This window comes from Hyla sarda, chromosome 8, assembly GCF_029499605.1.
Source record: "Hyla sarda isolate aHylSar1 chromosome 8, aHylSar1.hap1, whole genome shotgun sequence".
NCBI lineage: Eukaryota > Metazoa > Chordata > Amphibia > Anura > Hylidae > Hyla > Hyla sarda.
The window spans coordinates 217,358,605-217,377,818 of NC_079196.1; the positions used below are offsets into that span (position 1 = coordinate 217,358,605).

General features: G+C 40.7%; 2 protein-coding genes across 3 annotated transcripts in view; one reads left to right on the forward strand and one right to left on the reverse strand.

The window, feature by feature from the left end:
- PEMT (phosphatidylethanolamine N-methyltransferase) overlaps positions 1-19,214 on the forward strand; it is a 178,088-nt gene that overhangs the window by 88,310 nt on the left and 70,564 nt on the right. The window lies entirely within an intron of this gene.
- Positions 5,210-9,946, reverse strand: LOC130284101 (uncharacterized). Its single transcript, XM_056534108.1, has 2 exons — positions 8,751-9,946; positions 5,210-5,607 (listed from the first exon to the last, which is right to left on the reverse strand). The coding sequence occupies exon 1, from the start codon at positions 9,583-9,585 to the stop codon at positions 8,833-8,835; it is 753 nt and encodes a 250-aa protein (XP_056390083.1). The 5' UTR covers positions 9,586-9,946; the 3' UTR covers positions 5,210-5,607; positions 8,751-8,832.

Genomic DNA, 19,214 nt, shown 5'->3' on the forward strand with positions numbered 1-19,214 from the left:
ACAATTGTGACCCTCCGTACATGGACACAGTTTTCTGCTTTACGGCCCGCTCCATCCCCACTACCCTCTCTCAGGGGGGGGGGCAAAGTTTCTCCGCACATCTCCCAGCCCGCGCTGCACACATCCACTGTTCATCCGCTAGCTGTTCCAGGACTACAACCCTCAGCATGTCCTCACTGTAAGGGCAAGCTGTGGGAGTTGTGGTCTTGCACCAGGTGGCTGGCGATGGTAAATATGCGCCACAGGCGGGGTGGGAGAAAAGCTGTGGAGCGCTCCTCTGGCTGCGCTCCACAGTCTGTCTAAGCGGCTGTCTAATACTGTGTCTCGTCCCCCTGAGAGAGGGTAGCGTGGATGGAGGGAGAGGGAGACGGCTGTAAGGCAGAAAACGGAGTCCCAGGGAGGGCCATTGGCCACACATCCCCTATCACACATGACGGGTCAAAACAATCTGAACCGCCCACGAACAAGCACAACCGGATCATCTCCTCTGCTTGTTATCAAATATCCAGACGTCTGAGATTGGAATTGTTTTCGCCGTACAGTTCTTATCTGTACTCAGGAGGTGGCGGCGTGAAATCCACTAAACATCACAAGTCTTCACAAGTCAAAAAAAAAACAACAAAAAAGAAACCAACGTCATGTTCTTCCATCCAGATTGCAATCCCTGAAGCTTTATTTGGGTCTACATGCATATTATGGGGCGTGACGGCTTCCCCTTCATATCTGAAAATCAATGTGGAATGAGTGGACCGATAGAGAGGTATTTCCCATGATTAAGGCGTGAAAGCACCAGAAACCCGTCAGTGTTTCTCTCAGCTATATATGCTTTTTTTTATATGTGTATATATATATATATATATATATATATATATATATATATATATATATATATTTTTTTTTTTTTATCAAGCTGTAAAATAATATACAGTGACAGTTTTTACTAAATGATCAGGATCTACTCGTTCTTCTAAAGATAATTTTATTTCATCACGGTTCTGTGTCGGATAAACACGTTTCCCAGATTTTTGTATCGTGGAGCAGTCACCATGTCTGCAATTCCTGAATAGGACGTATAGTAGTGCATCTCCTATATTAATGTTTCCTAACAAGGGTGCCTCCAGCTGTTGCAAAACTACAACTCCCAGCATGCCCGGACAGCCTTCGGCTGTCCGGGCATGCTGGGAGTTGTAGTTTTGCAATAACTGGAGGCACCCTGGTTGGGGAAATACTGGCTTATACATAGTGCCGTAGTACCAAGGTAACAGGCTATAATACTATATAAAAATACCACTATTACTATACCACAGGCTCATAACCTCCATTTCGATCCTAACATTTGCAGCCTGCGGTTACTACTGCACATTTCGTTGTCGTCTCCTTTGCCGGTCGCTGACCTTGTTACCGGAGTTCGGCCTTATCGTCCATTGTTGATTTTGGTATCTTGCACTTGTTCTATCGTGTGTGTCAGTCTTGGTATTTGCTTAGTGAGAACACAACCCAGGAGCAAGTGTAAGGGAACAAGACACCTAGATAACCAGTCAGAAGGCCAGATAAGTTACAGACGAGCAAATAGTTATATGTACATAGGGGGCAGTATTATAGTAGTTATATTCTTGTATATAGGAGCAGTATTATAGTAGTTATATTCTTGTATATAAGTGCAGTATTATAGTAGTTATATTCTTGTATATAGGAGGCAGTATTATAGTAGTTATATTCTTGTATATAGGAGGCAGTATTATAGTAGTTATATTCTTGTATATAGGAGCAGTATTATAGTAGCTATATTCTTGTATATAGGAGCAGTATTATAGTAGTTATATTCTTGTATATAGGAGCAGTATTATAGTAGTTATATTGTTGTATATAGGAGCAGTATTATAGTAGTGATATTCTTGTATATAGGAGTAGTATTATAGTAGTGATATTCTTGTATATAGGAGCAGTATTATAGTAGTTATATTCTTGTATATAGGAGCAGTATTATAGTAGTTATATTCTTGTACATAGGAGGCAGCATTATAGTAGTTTATATAGGAGCAGTATTATAGTAGTGATATTCTTGTATATAGGAGCAGTATTATAGTAGTTATATTCTTGTATACAGGAGCAGTATTATAGTAGTTATATTCTTGTATATAGGAGCAGTATTATAGTAGTTATATTCTTGTATATAGGAGCAGTATTATAGTTGTTATATTCTTGTATATAGGAGCAGTATTATAGTAGTTATATTCTTGTATATAGGAGCAGTATTATAGTAGTTATATTCTTGTATATAGGAGCAGTATTATAGTAGTTATATTCTTGTATATAGGAGGCAGTATTATAGTAGTTATATTCTTGTATATAGGAGCAGTATTATAGCAGTTATATTCTTGTATTTAGGAGGAGTATTATAGTAGTTATATTCTTGTATATAGGAGGCAGTATTATAGTAGTTATATTCTTGTATATAGGAGGCAGTATTATAGTAGTTATAGTCTTGTATATAGGAGGCAATATTATAGTAGTTATATTCTTGTATATAGGAGCAGTATTATAGTAGTTATATTCTTGTATATAGGAGCAGTATTATAGTAGTTATATTCTTGTATATAGGAGCAGTATTATAGTAGTTATATTCTCGTATATAGGAGAAGTACAGTATTATAGTAGTTATATTCTTGTATATAGGGGCAGTATTATAGTAGTTACATTCTTGTATATAGGAGGCAGTATTATAGTAGTTACATTCTTGTATATAGGAGGCAGTATTATAGTAGTTATATTCTTGTATATAGGGGCAGTATTATAGTAGTTATATTCTTGTATATAGGGGGCAGTATTATAGTAGTTATATTCTTGTATATAGGAGCAGTATTATAGTAGTTATATTCTTGTATATAGGAGCAGTATTATAGTAGTTATATTCTTGTATATAGGAGCAGTATTATAGTAGTTATATTCTTGTATATAGGAGCAGTATTATAGTAGTTATATTCTTGTATATAGGAGGCAGTATTATAGTAGTTATATTCTTGTATATAGGAGCAGTATTATAGTAGTTATATTCTTGTACATAAGAGCAGTATTATAGTAGTTATATTCTTGTATATAGGAGCAGTATTATAGTAGTTATATTCTTGTATATAGGAGGCAGTATTATAGCAGTTATATTCTTGTATATAGGGGGCAGTATTATAGTAGTTATATTCTTGTATATAGGAGCAGTATTATAGTAGTTATATTCTTGTATATAGGGGACAGTATTATAGTAGTTATATTCTTGTATATAGGAGCAGTATTATAGTAGTTATATTCTTGTATATAGGAGGCAGTATTATAGTAGTTATATTCTTGTATATAGGAGGCAATTTTTATTGTGCAAACAAACAAAATTACAATTAACATAATTTCTTACAATGCAAAACAAAAAATAACAAGCATTGTACACACAATGACTACTCAACTAGAGTATGTACAGAGTAATATTAAACTTAGAAAGTCCACATTTGCTGGAAAAGGAAAAACACAAAAAATTTAATAAAATAACATGACATCATCTGTGTTAAACCAAAGAGACATTCCTCCATAATTTCCCATTATTTTGGTTCCTCCGTATCTCTAATGACTTTACCCACTGGAGCTCGGACATGATCTGTCTTACTGCTGTGTTGTGATGGAATGGCTCATTGTGTATGGACACTCTAGTTCTCATGTGCCAATGGTAATATTTAATGATTGTTATAATTATGTACATTGTCTCTCTGTCTACAGTCCTGTTACTGGATGGTACAGCATATATGATGTCAGGATACGTCAGGTTCTGCAGTAATGGGATGTTCAGCTTACTGGACACTTCTTCCCATATCCTCCTCCCGGCCCTGCAGTCAGATATGAAATGCTCCATGGTCTCCTCCTGCTGACAACCCAGAGGACAGTTCCTATCTGAGACACTTAGATATTTCAGGTTACCCCTGACAAAGAGCCTCCCATGGAGCGACAGCCAAGCTATGTCAAAGAATTTTGCGGGGAGTCGTTTCCCATTGAGGAACTTAAGACTTTCCTGTAAAGTGCTGGTCACACAGTCCCTCAAGGCAAGTGGAGAGCAGAAGAAAGCCCTACAAACCCTTACGTATAGATCCTTCCTTGGCTTACTCTCTATATAGGACTTCTCAATGCGCCATCTCTTCAGACATCTGAGCCCGTATTCCAGGTACGGGGGGAGGTAGTCACGCGTCCATCTCCCCCTCTTGAGACTGCCGCCTCGCACCCAAGACTCTGCAAAAGGCAATATCCAGTCCCTGATACTATTCGCCCACAGAGAGCTGTTTGAGTCCATGCAACCAAAATTAACTTTTAGAAACATGGAGTCAAAGAACACCCTTGGATTCAGCATATCCAACCCACCCTCTCTCCTCTGTAGGTAGGTGACCCCTCTTTTTATCAGGTTCAACCTGTTCCCCCAGAACATTTGGAAGAACAGGCTAAAGAGCCGAGCAGAGAAAGATTCTGGCAAAGGAAAAACAACAGAGACATACAAAAAGACAGGGACCAGGTAAGTCTTCAACATTTTAACCCTTTCTCTATAGGTCAGCCTCCAGTTCTTCCATCGCTGAACCTTTGCATTTCCGGCTTCCAACTTCTCTTCCCAATTTAATTTGGCGTTATCGCCCCTCCCGAATTTGACCCCTAGGATTTTAATATAGGAGGAGGCTCTCACAAATTGGAGCAGATCAAAGTCTGGATCAGAATCAGATATCCAGAGAGCTTGACTCTTCTCAAGGTTGACCAGAGACCCTGAGGCCTCCGAGTAACTTCTGATGGCCATAGACAACATCTCCACCTCACGAGGCTCAGATATCACTACAGTCACATCATCCGCGTAGGCAACAACACTCAGGGGTAGGCAGTGGGGGACTGGCACCCCCTGAAAACCACACTCCTGCAGTGACCTCAGAAACGGGTCTAAGGCAAACACATACAGCAGCGGACTCAGTGGGCAACCTTGTCTCACCCCCGCCTCAACCCTGAAGGTGTCACCTTGCCAACCATTGATCAGAGGAAAGCTCTCGGCCTCACAATACAAAGTCTTCAGCCAATCGATGAATTGTCCCGGAATACCGTACTTTGACAAAGTGGCCCATAGATACTCGTGATCTACTCTGTCAAAGGCTTTAGCCTGGTCAAGACTCACAACATATCTCCCACACCTCAGGGCTTTACATCTCTTAAACATCTCCCTTATGGAGATCACTGCCCCAGAGATGTTCCGCCCTTTTACTGTGCCATACTGACAGCCTGCCAACAGTGCCGGGGACAGACAAACTAACCTAGAAAACAGGATTTTTGCCAGAATCTTCCTGTCGACATTCAAGAGGGCAATTGGCCTCCAGTTCTTGATGTCACTCGGCTCTTTACCTTTAGACAGCAGAATCAGCGAGGACACTCTCATGGATGGAGGCATCAGGTGACTTTCTAGACAATTTGTGTAAACATCCACGAGGATTGGGGCCAAGAGGTCTCTGAATGTCTTATAGAATTCTGCTGTTATCCCATCTGGACCTGGTGCCTTCTTCAGATGTAACTTATCAATGGCCTCTTTGACCTCTGCCACCGTCAATTCTGCTGTCAAAGGAGAAAAGTCCAAATCATTAGTATCAGGGAGCGGAGTTGTCTCCAAGAATTGGGTCATCTTGTCTCTATCCAAAACCTTCCTCTGAAACAAGTCAGCATAGTACGATCTCACCACCCCCAGGATACCCTCCCGAGATGCCTGCAAAACACCCTGGGAGTCAGTGAGACCGGTGACAGATTTATTTGCCACCCGCTCCCGGCAATTCTCAAAGGGATCAGGAGACCCTAAGGACCCATAATCCCGTTCAAGAACCAGGGAGGTATACCTGCTGTACTGATACTGCCTTATCTCAGATTTCAGCCGGTCTATCCTTTGTTGGTCCCCACCCGCCGAATACAGTGACTCCAATTCTTTGCGCAGCTTGAGATACTGGCCATACTTACTCTTCCCCTTTATAACTGACAGTCTCTTTAAGAGGGTTCTGATCTCATCCTTGACATCCTCCCACCAGGCGGCCATATCATCATAGAAGTCCACCCTCTCTAGTTGACCCTGTATAAGAGAGTGAACCTGCCTCTGCACAGAAGGATCCTCTAATAGGCTGGAATTCAGTCTCCACAACCCTCTACCTGTCTCAGGGCACCGTTTGACACCCAAACAGAAATATAAGGCCAGATGGTCAGAATAAGGGACGATCTTCTCATCTTTCTCACCAATCGTCTCTGTAGGACTAACCAGAGCCAAATCTATCCTACTGCTTCTTCCACCACAAAAATAGGTATACTTTGCCTTCCGACCACCCTGCACAAACACATCTGACAACCCGGCCTGTAGAATGATTTGGTTTAAGACCTTGGAGTCTCGTGTTAGAGGTCTATTAGAGGATCTGTCACTAGTTGTTCTGGAGGCATTAAAATCTCCAGCCAAGATGACGGGGACAGACGTGAAGAGATATGGCTTCACTTCATTATAAAGGTTAACCCTTTCAGTCACTGTCTGTGAACCATAGATATTAATGAGTCGGAGCCTTCTACCCCGAATAGTAACTTCTAGCATTAGGCACCTTCCCATCAATACCTCTGTCAGCCTATGTACAGTTACATCATTGGTGGTAAACAGAATAGAGACCCCGGCACTTGGTTCCACAGCCAGTGACCAAAAGGATGGACCAGACCGCCATTCACGCTCTGCTTCACGTAACAGTCCTTGAGTATTTAAACGTGTCTCCTGTAAGAAGATGATGTCAGCATCAATAGACTTTAGATGGTCATATACGACGTGTCTGGTCCTCCTCACTCTGACACTGTTCACATTACTGGAGAACACTTTAAGGGTAAAGTCGGCCATCATAACAAAGGAAAGCAGAAGAAGCAGAGATGTCACCCCCATCATCACAGATCTGAGTCCGAGCCCTCCTGCTGACCACCTGTTTCCATGTCCGATTCGGACAGACGTTTATCCCGCGGGGGTCTCCTTTTTGTGGGGGGATCACCCTCTTGGTCCTCATTAAATTCATCTACCACTCGCTTCAACTCCCTCTCCATCTCTTCCTCAGCGTCTGACTCTGACAACACACTGTACCTATTTGTGATGGTCATTACACCTGACCCGGGGTCTACTTTCTTTTTGGAGGGCTTTTGGACAGTGGTCCATCCCTCCTCAGGCTTACGGCTGGTTTTGTCTTTTTTCCGTCTCTTCTGCGGATTTATTGATGCTGGGGCGGAAGAAGACATGGCCACAACCTGCTCAGTGACCTCCCTGTTCCCCTCAGTGGCTCCTGGCTGGGACTGGTCGGGCACTGTGTCACCAATATTGTCACCCATATTGTCACCCCTAGTGTCACCTACAGTGTCACCCATATTGTCACCCCTAGTGTTATGCTGAGGCTCGGGCTGTGTCACTGCTGACCCTGACACCAACGTCTCCTGATCCAGGTCCTCTGCCCCCTCCAGCAGGTCCTCATCAGGGAAGTCCTTACAGATGTTATGCCAGGCGTCAGGACAGTCCCTGTGGGAGTGACCGGTCTTACCACAGAGGTTGCAGCGGATGTTCTGGCAGGTGGCGCTGACATGGCCGATCTCCCCACATAAATTACACTTCACCAGGGTGCAGACACTCGCGATATGACCGGTCTTCCCACACTTGAAGCATTTTCTGGGCTGACCTGCATAGAAGCAAACCCCTTTCTCCCGACCAATGAAAAATGAATTGGGCAGATGTTGGGTAATGTTATTAATCTGCCGTAACTTCACCAGGACCTTCCACCCTCCCGTCCATATGCCGTCCTCATCCCTGGTCTTAGTCAGGTCTGACATTAGGTCACAGTGTCTCTTTAACCACACAACAATATCCTGTGGGGGGACAGACTCGTTCCAGAATATAATGGTGACATTCGCTGTGTCCGGTCTGGAGATGGGGACAAAGCTGAACTTATTCCAGCCATCAGCATCTCTCACCCGGGTGACATGGGCCCAGAAGCGGTCCAGGTCAGACATGAGTTTGAAGCTGACGTCATAGCCCTGCCTGTCAGGAAGGTTTATCACTGCCAGGATGTTAGATGGCAGGAAGCCCATTTGGTGGCACAGAAGTTCACGGACCACAAACCTCCTGTCAGGCAGCTCCTCCTTGGCCCCTCTATGTCTGAACCTGACCACGTTCCTCCTCTTGAAAGCCTGACCCGTGTAGTTTACATTAGACATGAATGGTGACCCACGACTCCAGGCATTACCAGAGGAGGCGCCACTACTTCTACCCTCCTGCTGTACTTGGGGGCGCTGTGGTGGCTGCTGACCAGCCGTACTAGGGGGGTCTGACACTTGTGTGACTAAAGGGGGGAAGTGTTGTGCATCAGACTGTACAGCCCCCTCCCCACCATCAACCTCTATACTCTGGGGGTCACAAGCCTCTGAAGGCTGAACTAATGGTGGACCTGACCCCAGAGATGACCCCAGATCCCACACAGACTGTGAAGCGCCCCCCTCTGCAGACACATTATCAGTAATATCACTTACAGTCATATCAGTGCAGTCACTGGCAGTATGATCCTGCACTACAGAGCCCAGCAAGCCCTGCAGAGCCATGTCCTGTGAACTCTCTGCTGCACTGCTGCCTTCAGGTAAGAGTCCACAGTCCTGCTGCTCTCTACTGCCCCCAGGGGCTTGTGGTGACTGCACTACTGTTACAGAGTTACCTTCAGGTATGTGTCCATAGTCTTGCTTCACCGTGCTGACTGCTGGGACTTGTGGTACCTCTGGAGGAGTCTCTGCAGGTCTCTAATGTTGCTGGACGCTTGCTTCTGCTTGTCTGTACAAATCCCCTTTTTCAAAAGGGAAGCTGGCTGGTCTGAGGAGTGGTCTTGCACAGGACTGCTGGATGTCCTCTTGTCTTGTACAGGACTGCTGGGTGTCCCCTGGTGAGGCTGAAGACTTGGGTGCAGCAGTAGATGGAGATGACTTTGTTGCTGGTCTTTCCTTATATCCCTCAAATCGCTGCTGGTTTCTGAAGGTCTCAGCGACTGGTCCCATCTGGTCCAATACGTCCTCCATGTCCTGCACAGTGTCAGCGAGCTGCACAGCGAGGGAGCTCAGCTTCTTGTCATGTACAGCCTGGTTATTGGGGTTTGCTGCCTTTAGCTTGTATATACATTCAATTTGTTTCTGCAGCTGTAACTTTGTCTTTTTTAAAGTCTCAAGTCTCTTTACCAGAGCTGGGATCTGCTCGGCCAGACATAGTTCAGGCGCCCGCTGAGTATTGGGGGGCCGCGCTGGTGGGGTACTCACAGGACTCTGCTTCTGAGGTGGGATCTGTCTCGGTGCGGCTGTGGTCACTGCTGCAGGGTCACAATCTCCAGACTGGGGACTGGGCCCCTGGTTCTTTCCAGTGACCGCACTTGTGGCCCCCTGAAGCCTTCCTGGTGTACTCCCTCTGGTCCCCTCTGGCGTGCTTGTAACTTTTGCGCTGCTCTCGCTCCCGTATCGTGTGCGGTCAGAACGTATCAGGACAGGCTGCTGCAGATTCTCCTGCATGGTCTGCTTCTCCAGGGATGTTCTCCTCTGTCTGACTGCAGGAGGGGTGGATTGTACCTGCAGCCATTACCTTACTTGATGAAGTTTCTTTCCTCACTTCCACAGCTTTCTTCTCATCTGTGCTTCTTACTGCACCAGAACTGACAACATTCTGAACATTTCTCACATCCATAGAAACTTTAGGATTTTCATCCATGGTTTGTGGTGTCTGGGGATTAATTCCCAGAATAGGCCGAGAAGCCTGGGCCTTGCTTGGGGAGCTTCCCCACCCAGGGTGGCCCCTCCCTGGGCTTTCTCCAGACATCAGGAGAGCTACACAGACACAACCTCTCAGCTAGGAGGCAGTATTATAGTAGTTATATTCTTGTATATAGGAGGCAGTATTATAGTAGTTATATTCTTGTATATAGGAGCAGTATTATAGTAGCTATATTCTTGTATATAGGAGCAGTATTATAGTAGTTATATTCTTGTATATAGGAGCAGTATTATAGTAGTTATATTCTTGTATATAGGGGACAGTATTATAGTAGTTATATTCTTGTATATAGGAGCAGTATTATAGTAGTTATATTCTTGTATATAGGAGGCAGTATTATAGTAGTTATATTCTTGTATATAGGAGGCAGTATTATAGTAGTTATATTCTTGTATATAGGAGCAGTATTATAGTAGCTATATTCTTGTATATAGGGGCAGTATTATAGTAGTTATATTCTTGTATATAGGAGGCAGTATTATAGTAGTTATATTCTTGTATATAGGAGCAGTATTATAGTAGTTATATTCTTGTATATAGGAACAGTATTATAGTAGTTATATTCTTGTATATAGGAGCAGTATTATAGTAGTTATATTCTTGTATATAGGAGAAGTATTATAGTAGTTATATTCTTGTATATAGGAGAAGTATTATAGTAGTTATATTCTTGTATATAGCAGCAGTATTATAGTAGTTATATTCTTGTATATAGGAGCAGTATTATAGTAGTTATATTCTTGTATATATGAGCAGTATTATAGTAGTTATATTCTTGTATATAGAAGCAGTATTATAGTAGATATATTCCTGTACATAGGAGCAGTATTATAGTAGTTATATTCTTCTATATAGGAGGCAGTATTATAGTAGTTATATTCTTGTATATAGGAGCAGTATTATAGTAGTTATATTCTTGTATATAGGAGGCAGTATTATAGTAGTCATATTCTTGTATATAGGAGCAGTATTATAGTAGTTATATTCTTGTATATAGGAGCAGTATTATAGTAGTTATATTCTTGTGTATAGGAGCAGTATTATGGTAGTTATATTCTTGTATATAGGAGCAGTATTATGGTAGTTATATTCTTTTATATAGGAGCAGTATTATAGTAGTTATATTCTTGTATATAGGAGCAGTATTATAGTAGTTATTTTCTTGTATATAGGAGCAGTATTATAGTAGTTATTTTCTTGTATATAGGAGCAGTATTATAGTAGTTACATTCTTGTATATAGGAGGCAGTATTATAGTAGTTATATTCTTGTATATAGGAACAGTATTATAGTAGTTATATTCTTGTATATAGGAGCAGTATTATAGTAGTTATATTCTTGTATATAGGAGAAGTATTATAGTAGTTATATTCTTGTATATAGGAGAAGTATTATAGTAGTTATATTCTTGTATATAGCAGCAGTATTATAGTAGTTATATTCTTGTATATAGGAGCAGTATTATAGTAGTTATATTCTTGTATATATGAGCAGTATTATAGTAGTTATATTCTTGTATATAGAAGCAGTATTATAGTAGATATATTCCTGTACATAGGAGCAGTATTATAGTAGTTATATTCTTGTATATAGGAGGCAGTATTATAGTAGTTATATTCTTGTATATAGGAGCAGTATTATAGTAGTTATATTCTTGTATATAGGAGGCAGTATTATAGTAGTCATATTCTTGTATATGGGAGCAGTATTATAGTAGTTATATTCTTGTATATAGGAGCAGTATTATAGTAGTTATATTCTTGTGTATAGGAGCAGTATTATGATAGTTATATTCTTGTATATAGGAGCAGTATTATGGTAGTTATATTCTTGTATATAGGAGCAGTATTATAGTAGTTATATTCTTGTATATAGGAGCAGTATTATAGTAGTTATTTTCTTGTGTATAGGAGCAGTATTATAGTAGTTATTTTCTTGTATATAGGAGCAGTATTATAGTAGTTACATTCTTGTATATAGGAGGCAGTATTATAGTAGTTATATTCTTGTATATAGGGGCAGTATTATAGTAGTTATATTCTTGTATATAGGAGCAGTATTATAGTAGTTATATTCTTGTATATAGGAGGCAGTATTATAGTAGTTATATTCTTGTATATAGGAGCAGTATTATAGTAGTTATATTCTTGTACATAAGAGCAGTATTATAGTAGTTATATTCTTGTACATAAGAGCAGTATTATAGTAGTTATATTCTTGTATATAGGAGCAGTATTATAGTAGTTATATTCTTGTATATAGGAGGCAGTATTATAGCAGTTATATTCTTGTATATAGGGGGCAGTATTATAGTAGTTATATTCTTGTATATAGGAGCAGTATTATAGTAGTTTTATTCTTGTATATAGGAGCAGTATTATAGTAGTTATATTCTTGTATATAGGGGACAGTATTATAGTAGTTATATTCTTGTATATAGGAGCAGTATTATAGTAGTTATATTCTTGTATATAGGAGGCAGTATTATAGTAGTTATATTCTTGTATATAGGAGGCAGTATTATAGTAGTTATATTCTTGTATATAGGAGCAGTATTATAGTAGCTATATTCTTGTATATAGGAGCAGTATTATAGTAGTTATATTCTTGTATATAGGAGCAGTATTATAGTAGTTATATTCTTGTATATAGAGGACAGTATTATAGTAGTTATATTCTTGTATATAGGAGCAGTATTATAGTAGTTATATTCTTGTATATAGGAGGCAGTATTATAGTAGTTATATTCTTGTATATAGGAGGCAGTATTATAGTAGTTATATTCTTGTATATAGGAGCAGTATTATAGTAGCTATATTCTTGTATATAGGGGCAGTATTATAGTAGTTATATTCTTGTATATAGGAGGCAGTATTATAGTAGTTATATTCTTGTATATAGGAGCAGTATTATAGTAGTTATATTCTTGTATATAGGAACAGTATTATAGTAGTTATATTCTTGTATATAGGAGCAGTATTATAGTAGTTATATTCTTGTATATAGGAGAAGTATTATAGTAGTTATATTCTTGTATATAGGAGAAGTATTATAGAAGTTATATTCTTGTATATAGCAGCAGTATTATAGTAGTTATATTCTTGTATATAGGAGCAGTATTATAGTAGTTATATTCTTGTATATATGAGCAGTATTATAGTAGTTATATTCTTGTATATAGAAGTAGTATTATAGTAGATATATTCCTGTACATAGGAGCAGTATTATAGTAGTTATATTCTTGTATATAGGAGGCAGTATTATAGTAGTTATATTCTTGTATATAGGAGCAGTATTATAGTAGTTATATTCTTGTATATAGGAGGCAGTATTATAGTAGTCATATTCTTGTATATAGGAGCAGTATTATAGTAGTTATATTCTTGTATATAGGAGCAGTATTATAGTAGTTATATTCTTGTGTATAGGAGCAGTATTATGGTAGTTATATTCTTGTATATAGGAACAATATTATGGTAGTTATATTCTTGTATATAGGAGCAGTATTATAGTAGTTATATTCTTGTATATAGGAGCAGTATTATAGTAGTTATTTTCTTGTATATAGGAGCAGTATTATAGTAGTTATTTTCTTGTATATAGGAGCAGTATTATAGTAGTTACATTCTTGTATATAGGAGGCAGTATTATAGTAGTTATATTCTTGTATATAGGGGCAGTATTATAGTAGTTATATTCTTGTATATAGGAGCAGTATTATAGTAGTTATATTCTTGTATATAGGTGCAGTATTATAGTAGTTATATTCTTGTATATAGGAGCAGTATTATAGTAGTTATATTCTTGTATATAGGAGCAGTATTATAGTAGTTAAATTCTTGTATATAGGAGCAGTATTATAGTAGTTATATTCTTATATATAGGAGGCAGTATTATAGTAGTTATATTCTTGTATATAGGGGGCAGTATTATAGTAGTTATATTCTTGTATATAGGAGCAGTATTATAGTAGTTGTATTCTTGTATATAGGAGCAGTATTATAGTAGTTATATTCTTGTATAAAGAAGGCAGTATTATAGTAGTTATATTCTTGTATATAAAGACACTGGTTGCCACTGGACCCAATATATATTGTCCTGGTGTAATGTGTTCAGGACGTCTCTCATATTTGCTTTAAATTGATAAGAATAACATCATTTTTGCGCCGCCATAAACAAGATTCTATTGCCGGTTATATAACACGAGTGGTGTCCTGAGCTTTTGTTTACTAGTGTTTCTGCCTCCAGTCATGGGAAATACGTCTTTGATGCTGTCATGTCTGCTATCCAGTGTGCTCCAAATCAGATATCGGTAAATTGGATAATTCCTTGGCATGGATAGAGCTTTTGTTTTTTATTCCGAAGCATCACAAAAAATTAAGCAACTTCTGAAATAATCCTTATAAAATGGCCTTAATGTGTTGTGTATACAGCCTTGACGTGTACAGAACAATCTTTGTGTAATCTGCTCCGGCACTCACACTGCCTTCCATCTATCTCCTACTATTTGCCAACCTGCTGGATGTATAGTAGTAATAATAAGGCAACTGAAGCATCAGACTACACAGAGTTAATGTGCGGTCTGTTACTATGGAAACATATCGAACTGAATAATAGCTGTAGACTGAAAACTATGGGAAATGTGTTCGGGATGCAGGGCATAGATTGAACTCTTTTGATCTGGTGATCAAAGACTATTGCGAGATCTGAAATCTGTAAAATACTGGTACCGGTCCTTAAGGGGGGGGGGCTAATCAGGACCAGTGGGTTCCTGGGGTCCCAATCAGTTGACATGATGGCCAGAGGTCCCTTATCCGCCTCCATGCTGTCCCTATGGTGCTCTTCTCCTCTTCGGGCCGAGCACCGATAACATTGATCAATGCTGGGCTATAGCACAGCGTTGTTCAGTGTATGCAATATAAGGATTACATGTAATAGTCCCATATGCGGTTAGAAAATAGCAAAAAAAATAATAATAAATTGAATAAGCCCTTCCCCTAATAAAAACTTAAATCATTTCCCTTTTCCTATTTTTCAAATTAAATAAACATATTTGGTATCGGAAATGTCCGAACTATTAAAATATAACATTAAAGGAGTAGTGCAGTGAAACATACCGTAACTTATCCCCCTATCCAAAGGAAAGGGGATAAGTTATAGATCACAAGTGGGGGTCCGACCGCTGGGTTCCTCCCATAGACTTACATTGAGGGGGCGTGGCCGTGACGTCTCGAGTCTCCGGCGCTGCACCCGACGCTTTAAACAAACGCCGGGTGCAGCAGGGAGATCACAGGGGTCCCCAGCGGTAGGACCCCAGCGATCAGACCTCTTAATAAGATGCCTAGGGGCATGTTCACAGAACCAAGGTTCAATACTCTTGTTACTCTAGCTCTCATGATACGCTGTTACGCATTGATCTTGCGCTGGGCAGCGAGTTGGTCTTTCCCCTGGTTACATCTGTGGGGTATCTCCCCCGTAGTCTCTCTGATCACTCCCCTATTTTTTTTTTGCATCTCACCATGAATTCTCATCCTAGGTTGCGGGGTTCTTTGTGGTCACTGAGACCCTTTTGGCTTCAGGTCCCCTCAGTTGGCCTTACGCACAAGACTGATATAGAAGCCTTTCTCGAGATCAATGCGGGTACTGCCTCGGTGGGCACAGTGTGGGATTCATGGAAGACGTATGTGAGGGGTATTTTTTTTCGGAGATGTTACGACCTGTAAATCTAAGAATAGAGCGATCCAGGCCTCACTACAGCAGCAAGTGCTCCTAGCGGAACAAAGGTTTTTGTGTGACCCTTCTGACCTCGCTAGAGATAATTGGCCGTCCATACAAGCCCCATTAGACTCCCATTTATTACAGATGGCAGACAACAAGCGCTTCTTTCAACAGCAGCGCTGCTTTGAGATTGGTAAGAGCACGGGTCGCCTGCTGGCTCCTACTATTAGGGCCCAGCAGGGATTCGCCTCTATTTCTTGTCTCTGTGATGGTGCCGGGAATTTTGTTAAAGGGGTACTCCGGTGGAAAACTTTTTTTTATTTATTTTTATTTTTTTAATCAACTGGTGCCAGAAAGTTAAACAGATTTGTAAATAACTTCTATTAAAAAAAATCTTAATCCTCCCAGTACTTATCAGCTGCTGAATGCAACAGAGGAAAATTATTTTCCTTTTGGAACACAGAGCTCTCTGCTGACATCGTGACCACAGTGCTCTCTGCTGACATATCTCTGCCCTTTTTAAGAACTGTCCAGAGTAGGAGAAGATCCCCATAGAAAACAGATGCTGCTCTGGACAGTTCCTAAAATGGACAGAGAGGTCAGCAGAGAGCACTGTGCTCGTGATGTCAGCAGAGAGCTCTGTGTTCCAAAAAGAAAAGAATTTCCTCTGTAGTATTCAGCAGCTACTGGAAGTAGTACTGGAAGGATTAAGATTTTTTTTAATAGAAGCGATTTACAAATCTGTTTAACTTTCTGGCACTAGTTGATTTAAAAAAAAAAAAAAAAAAAAGTTTTCCACCGGAGTACCCCTTTAATACGTACGGCTGGTGCTCCATTTTTTTTAAATGTGTGTAGTTGTAGTTTTGCAACAGCTGGAGGCACTCTGGTTGGGAAACACTAATATAGGCCATGCACTACTAAACTACTATATTGCCCAGGAGTTTTAAACATCCAGCCACAGGACCAATAATGGATCATGGTAAAGTATGATTTAACTGTCCGGATGTCACTGTATTACTCTCGGGCTGCGGAGATTGTAGGTATCAGGACATCCCCCCATGGGACTTCCGGTATATCTCCTGATTGTGTTACTCTTAAACTGCGTAGATTGCACAGGAGTTTTAAACATCCTTTCGCTGTACTAACCTCATGGTAAAGTAAGATTTAAAGGGGTACTCCGGTGAAAACCTTTTTTCTTTTGAATCAACTGGTGGCAGAAAGTTTAACATATTTGTAAATGACTTCTATTAAAAAATCCTAATCCTTCCTGTACTTATTAGCTGCTGAATACTACAGAGGAAATTCTTTTCTTTTTGGAATGCTCTCTGATGACATCACAAGCACAGTTCTCTCTGCTGACGTTAGAATAATAATAATAACAACGCTTTATTTATTGTTGTCCTTAGTGGGATTTGAACCCAAGTCCCCAGCACTGCAAGGCAGCAGTGCTAACCACTGAGCCACCATGCTGCCCTTAGCATACATCTGCTATGCACGGTTACTAAAATGGACAGAGATGTCAGCAGAGAGCACTGTGCTCGTGATGTCATCAGTGTTCCAAAAAGAAAGGAATTTCCTCTGTAGCATTCAGCAGCTAATAAGTACTGGAAGGATTAAGATTTTTTAATAGAAGTAATTTACAAATCTGTTTAACTTTCTGGCACCAGTTGATTTAAAAGAAAAAAGGTTTTCACCGGAGTACCCCTTTAACTGTCCGGCAGGCAGGTGCAGAGAAATATTCAGGTTTAGTGGGAGTTGTAGTCTTATTGATATCCTCTGCTTTGGAGAACATGATGGGAATCGGAGTAAATCTCTTTTTGAGAGATCTCCAGGTTTTCCAGCATAGTGGAATCTGGTGTCTTCAGGGAGACCCCCAGGTTTGTAACCTGATGGGAGTTGAACTACTCCCAAGGTTTGCTCTACTATGGAAGGTGTACTCTTCAGAGATGTCCAGATTTAGTTGTACCGATCAGAAGGACCTCCCTGCTTTGGACCATGATAGGAGTTGTACTCTTCAGAGATGTCCAGGTTTAGTTCTACTCATCAGAGAGACCTCCCTGCTTTGGACCATGATAGGAGTTGTCCTATTCAGAGATGTCCAGGTTTAGTTGTACTCTTCAGAGAGACCTCCCTGCTTTGGCCCATGATAGGAGTTGTACTCTTCAGAGATGTCCAGGTTTAGATCTACTCATCAGAGAGACCTCCCTGCTTTGGACCATGATAGGAGTTGTACTCTTCAGAGATGTCCAGGTTTAGTTGTACCCATCAGAGAGACCTCCCTGCTTTGGACCATGATAGGAGTTGTACTCTTCAGAGATGTCCAGGTTTGTTGTACTCTTCAGAGAGACCTCCCTGCTTTGGCCCATGATAGGAGTTGTACTCTTCAGAAAGACCTCCATGCTTTGGCCCATGATAGGAGTTGTACTCTTCAGAAAGACCTCCATGCTTTGGCCCATGATAGGAGTTGTACTCTTCAGAAAGACCTCCATGCTTTGGCCCATGATAGGAGTTGTACTCTTCAGAGAGGTCTCCCTGCTTTGGCCCATGATAGGAGTTGTACTCTTCAGAAAGACCTCCATGCTTTGGCCCATGATAGGAGTTGTACTCTTCAGAAAGACCTCCATGCTTTGGCCCATGATAGGAGTTGTATTCTTCAGAGAGATCTCCCTGCTTTGGCCCATGATAGGAGTTGTACTCTGCAGAGATGTCCAGGTTTAGTTCTACTCATCAGAGAGGTCTCCCTGCTTTGGCCCATGATAGGAGTTGTACTCTTCAGAGAGCTCTCCCTGCTTTGGACCATGATAGTTGTACTCTTCAGAAAGACCTCCATGCTTTGGCCCATGATAGGAGTTGTATTCTTCAGAAAGACCTCCATGCTTTGGCCCATGATAGGAGTTGTATTCTTCAGAGAGATCTCCAGTGTCTGATGCAGATTCCCACAGACCGTGAACACTGAGGCTCTTGAGACGTCAGCTGGATGTTACTTTCCGCTCCTGGCAAATTAAGATTTGTTTTGCGGTTTTATACAGAAAAAAACAACAAAGTCCCGAACAGTAAGGTCCATTGTGAAGAAGCGACTGGAGACGACATCATCCAGCCCTGTTATATAATATTAATACCCCACGGGGGCAACACAAGACCCAACATCAAAGAGCCCAGATCCTTGTTGGTGGGGTCACCAAATGGCTCATACACAAATCCCCTCTTATATAACTATGCTCCGAACCTTCAGAAGAGCAACACCTCAGAAAACTGCGGAGCGTGAAACATGTAGACGAAGTGATGAATTGTGTTATGTACCTGCAGGTTATGTGGAGGTTCCCATATCTACGTGATCCCATGAATGACAAATCATCAAAATCTTACATTATATTTGTAAAAAAATGTTTTAAATGTATAAAGATGGCGGCACTTGTTTATACACGACGCAATTCACGGCCATCGTGACGCCAGTCTGTAAGAAACTTTTTATGCATTATGACGCTCTACTGTAGTTTCTTTGACCAGTTTTTTCCAAACAGTGTGTCTCCAGCTGTTGCATGGCCTATATTAGTGTTTCCCAACCAGAGTGCCTCCAGCGGTTGCAAAACCACAACTTCCAGCATGCCCGGACAGCCTTCGGCTGTCCGGGCATGCTGGGAGTTGTGGTTGT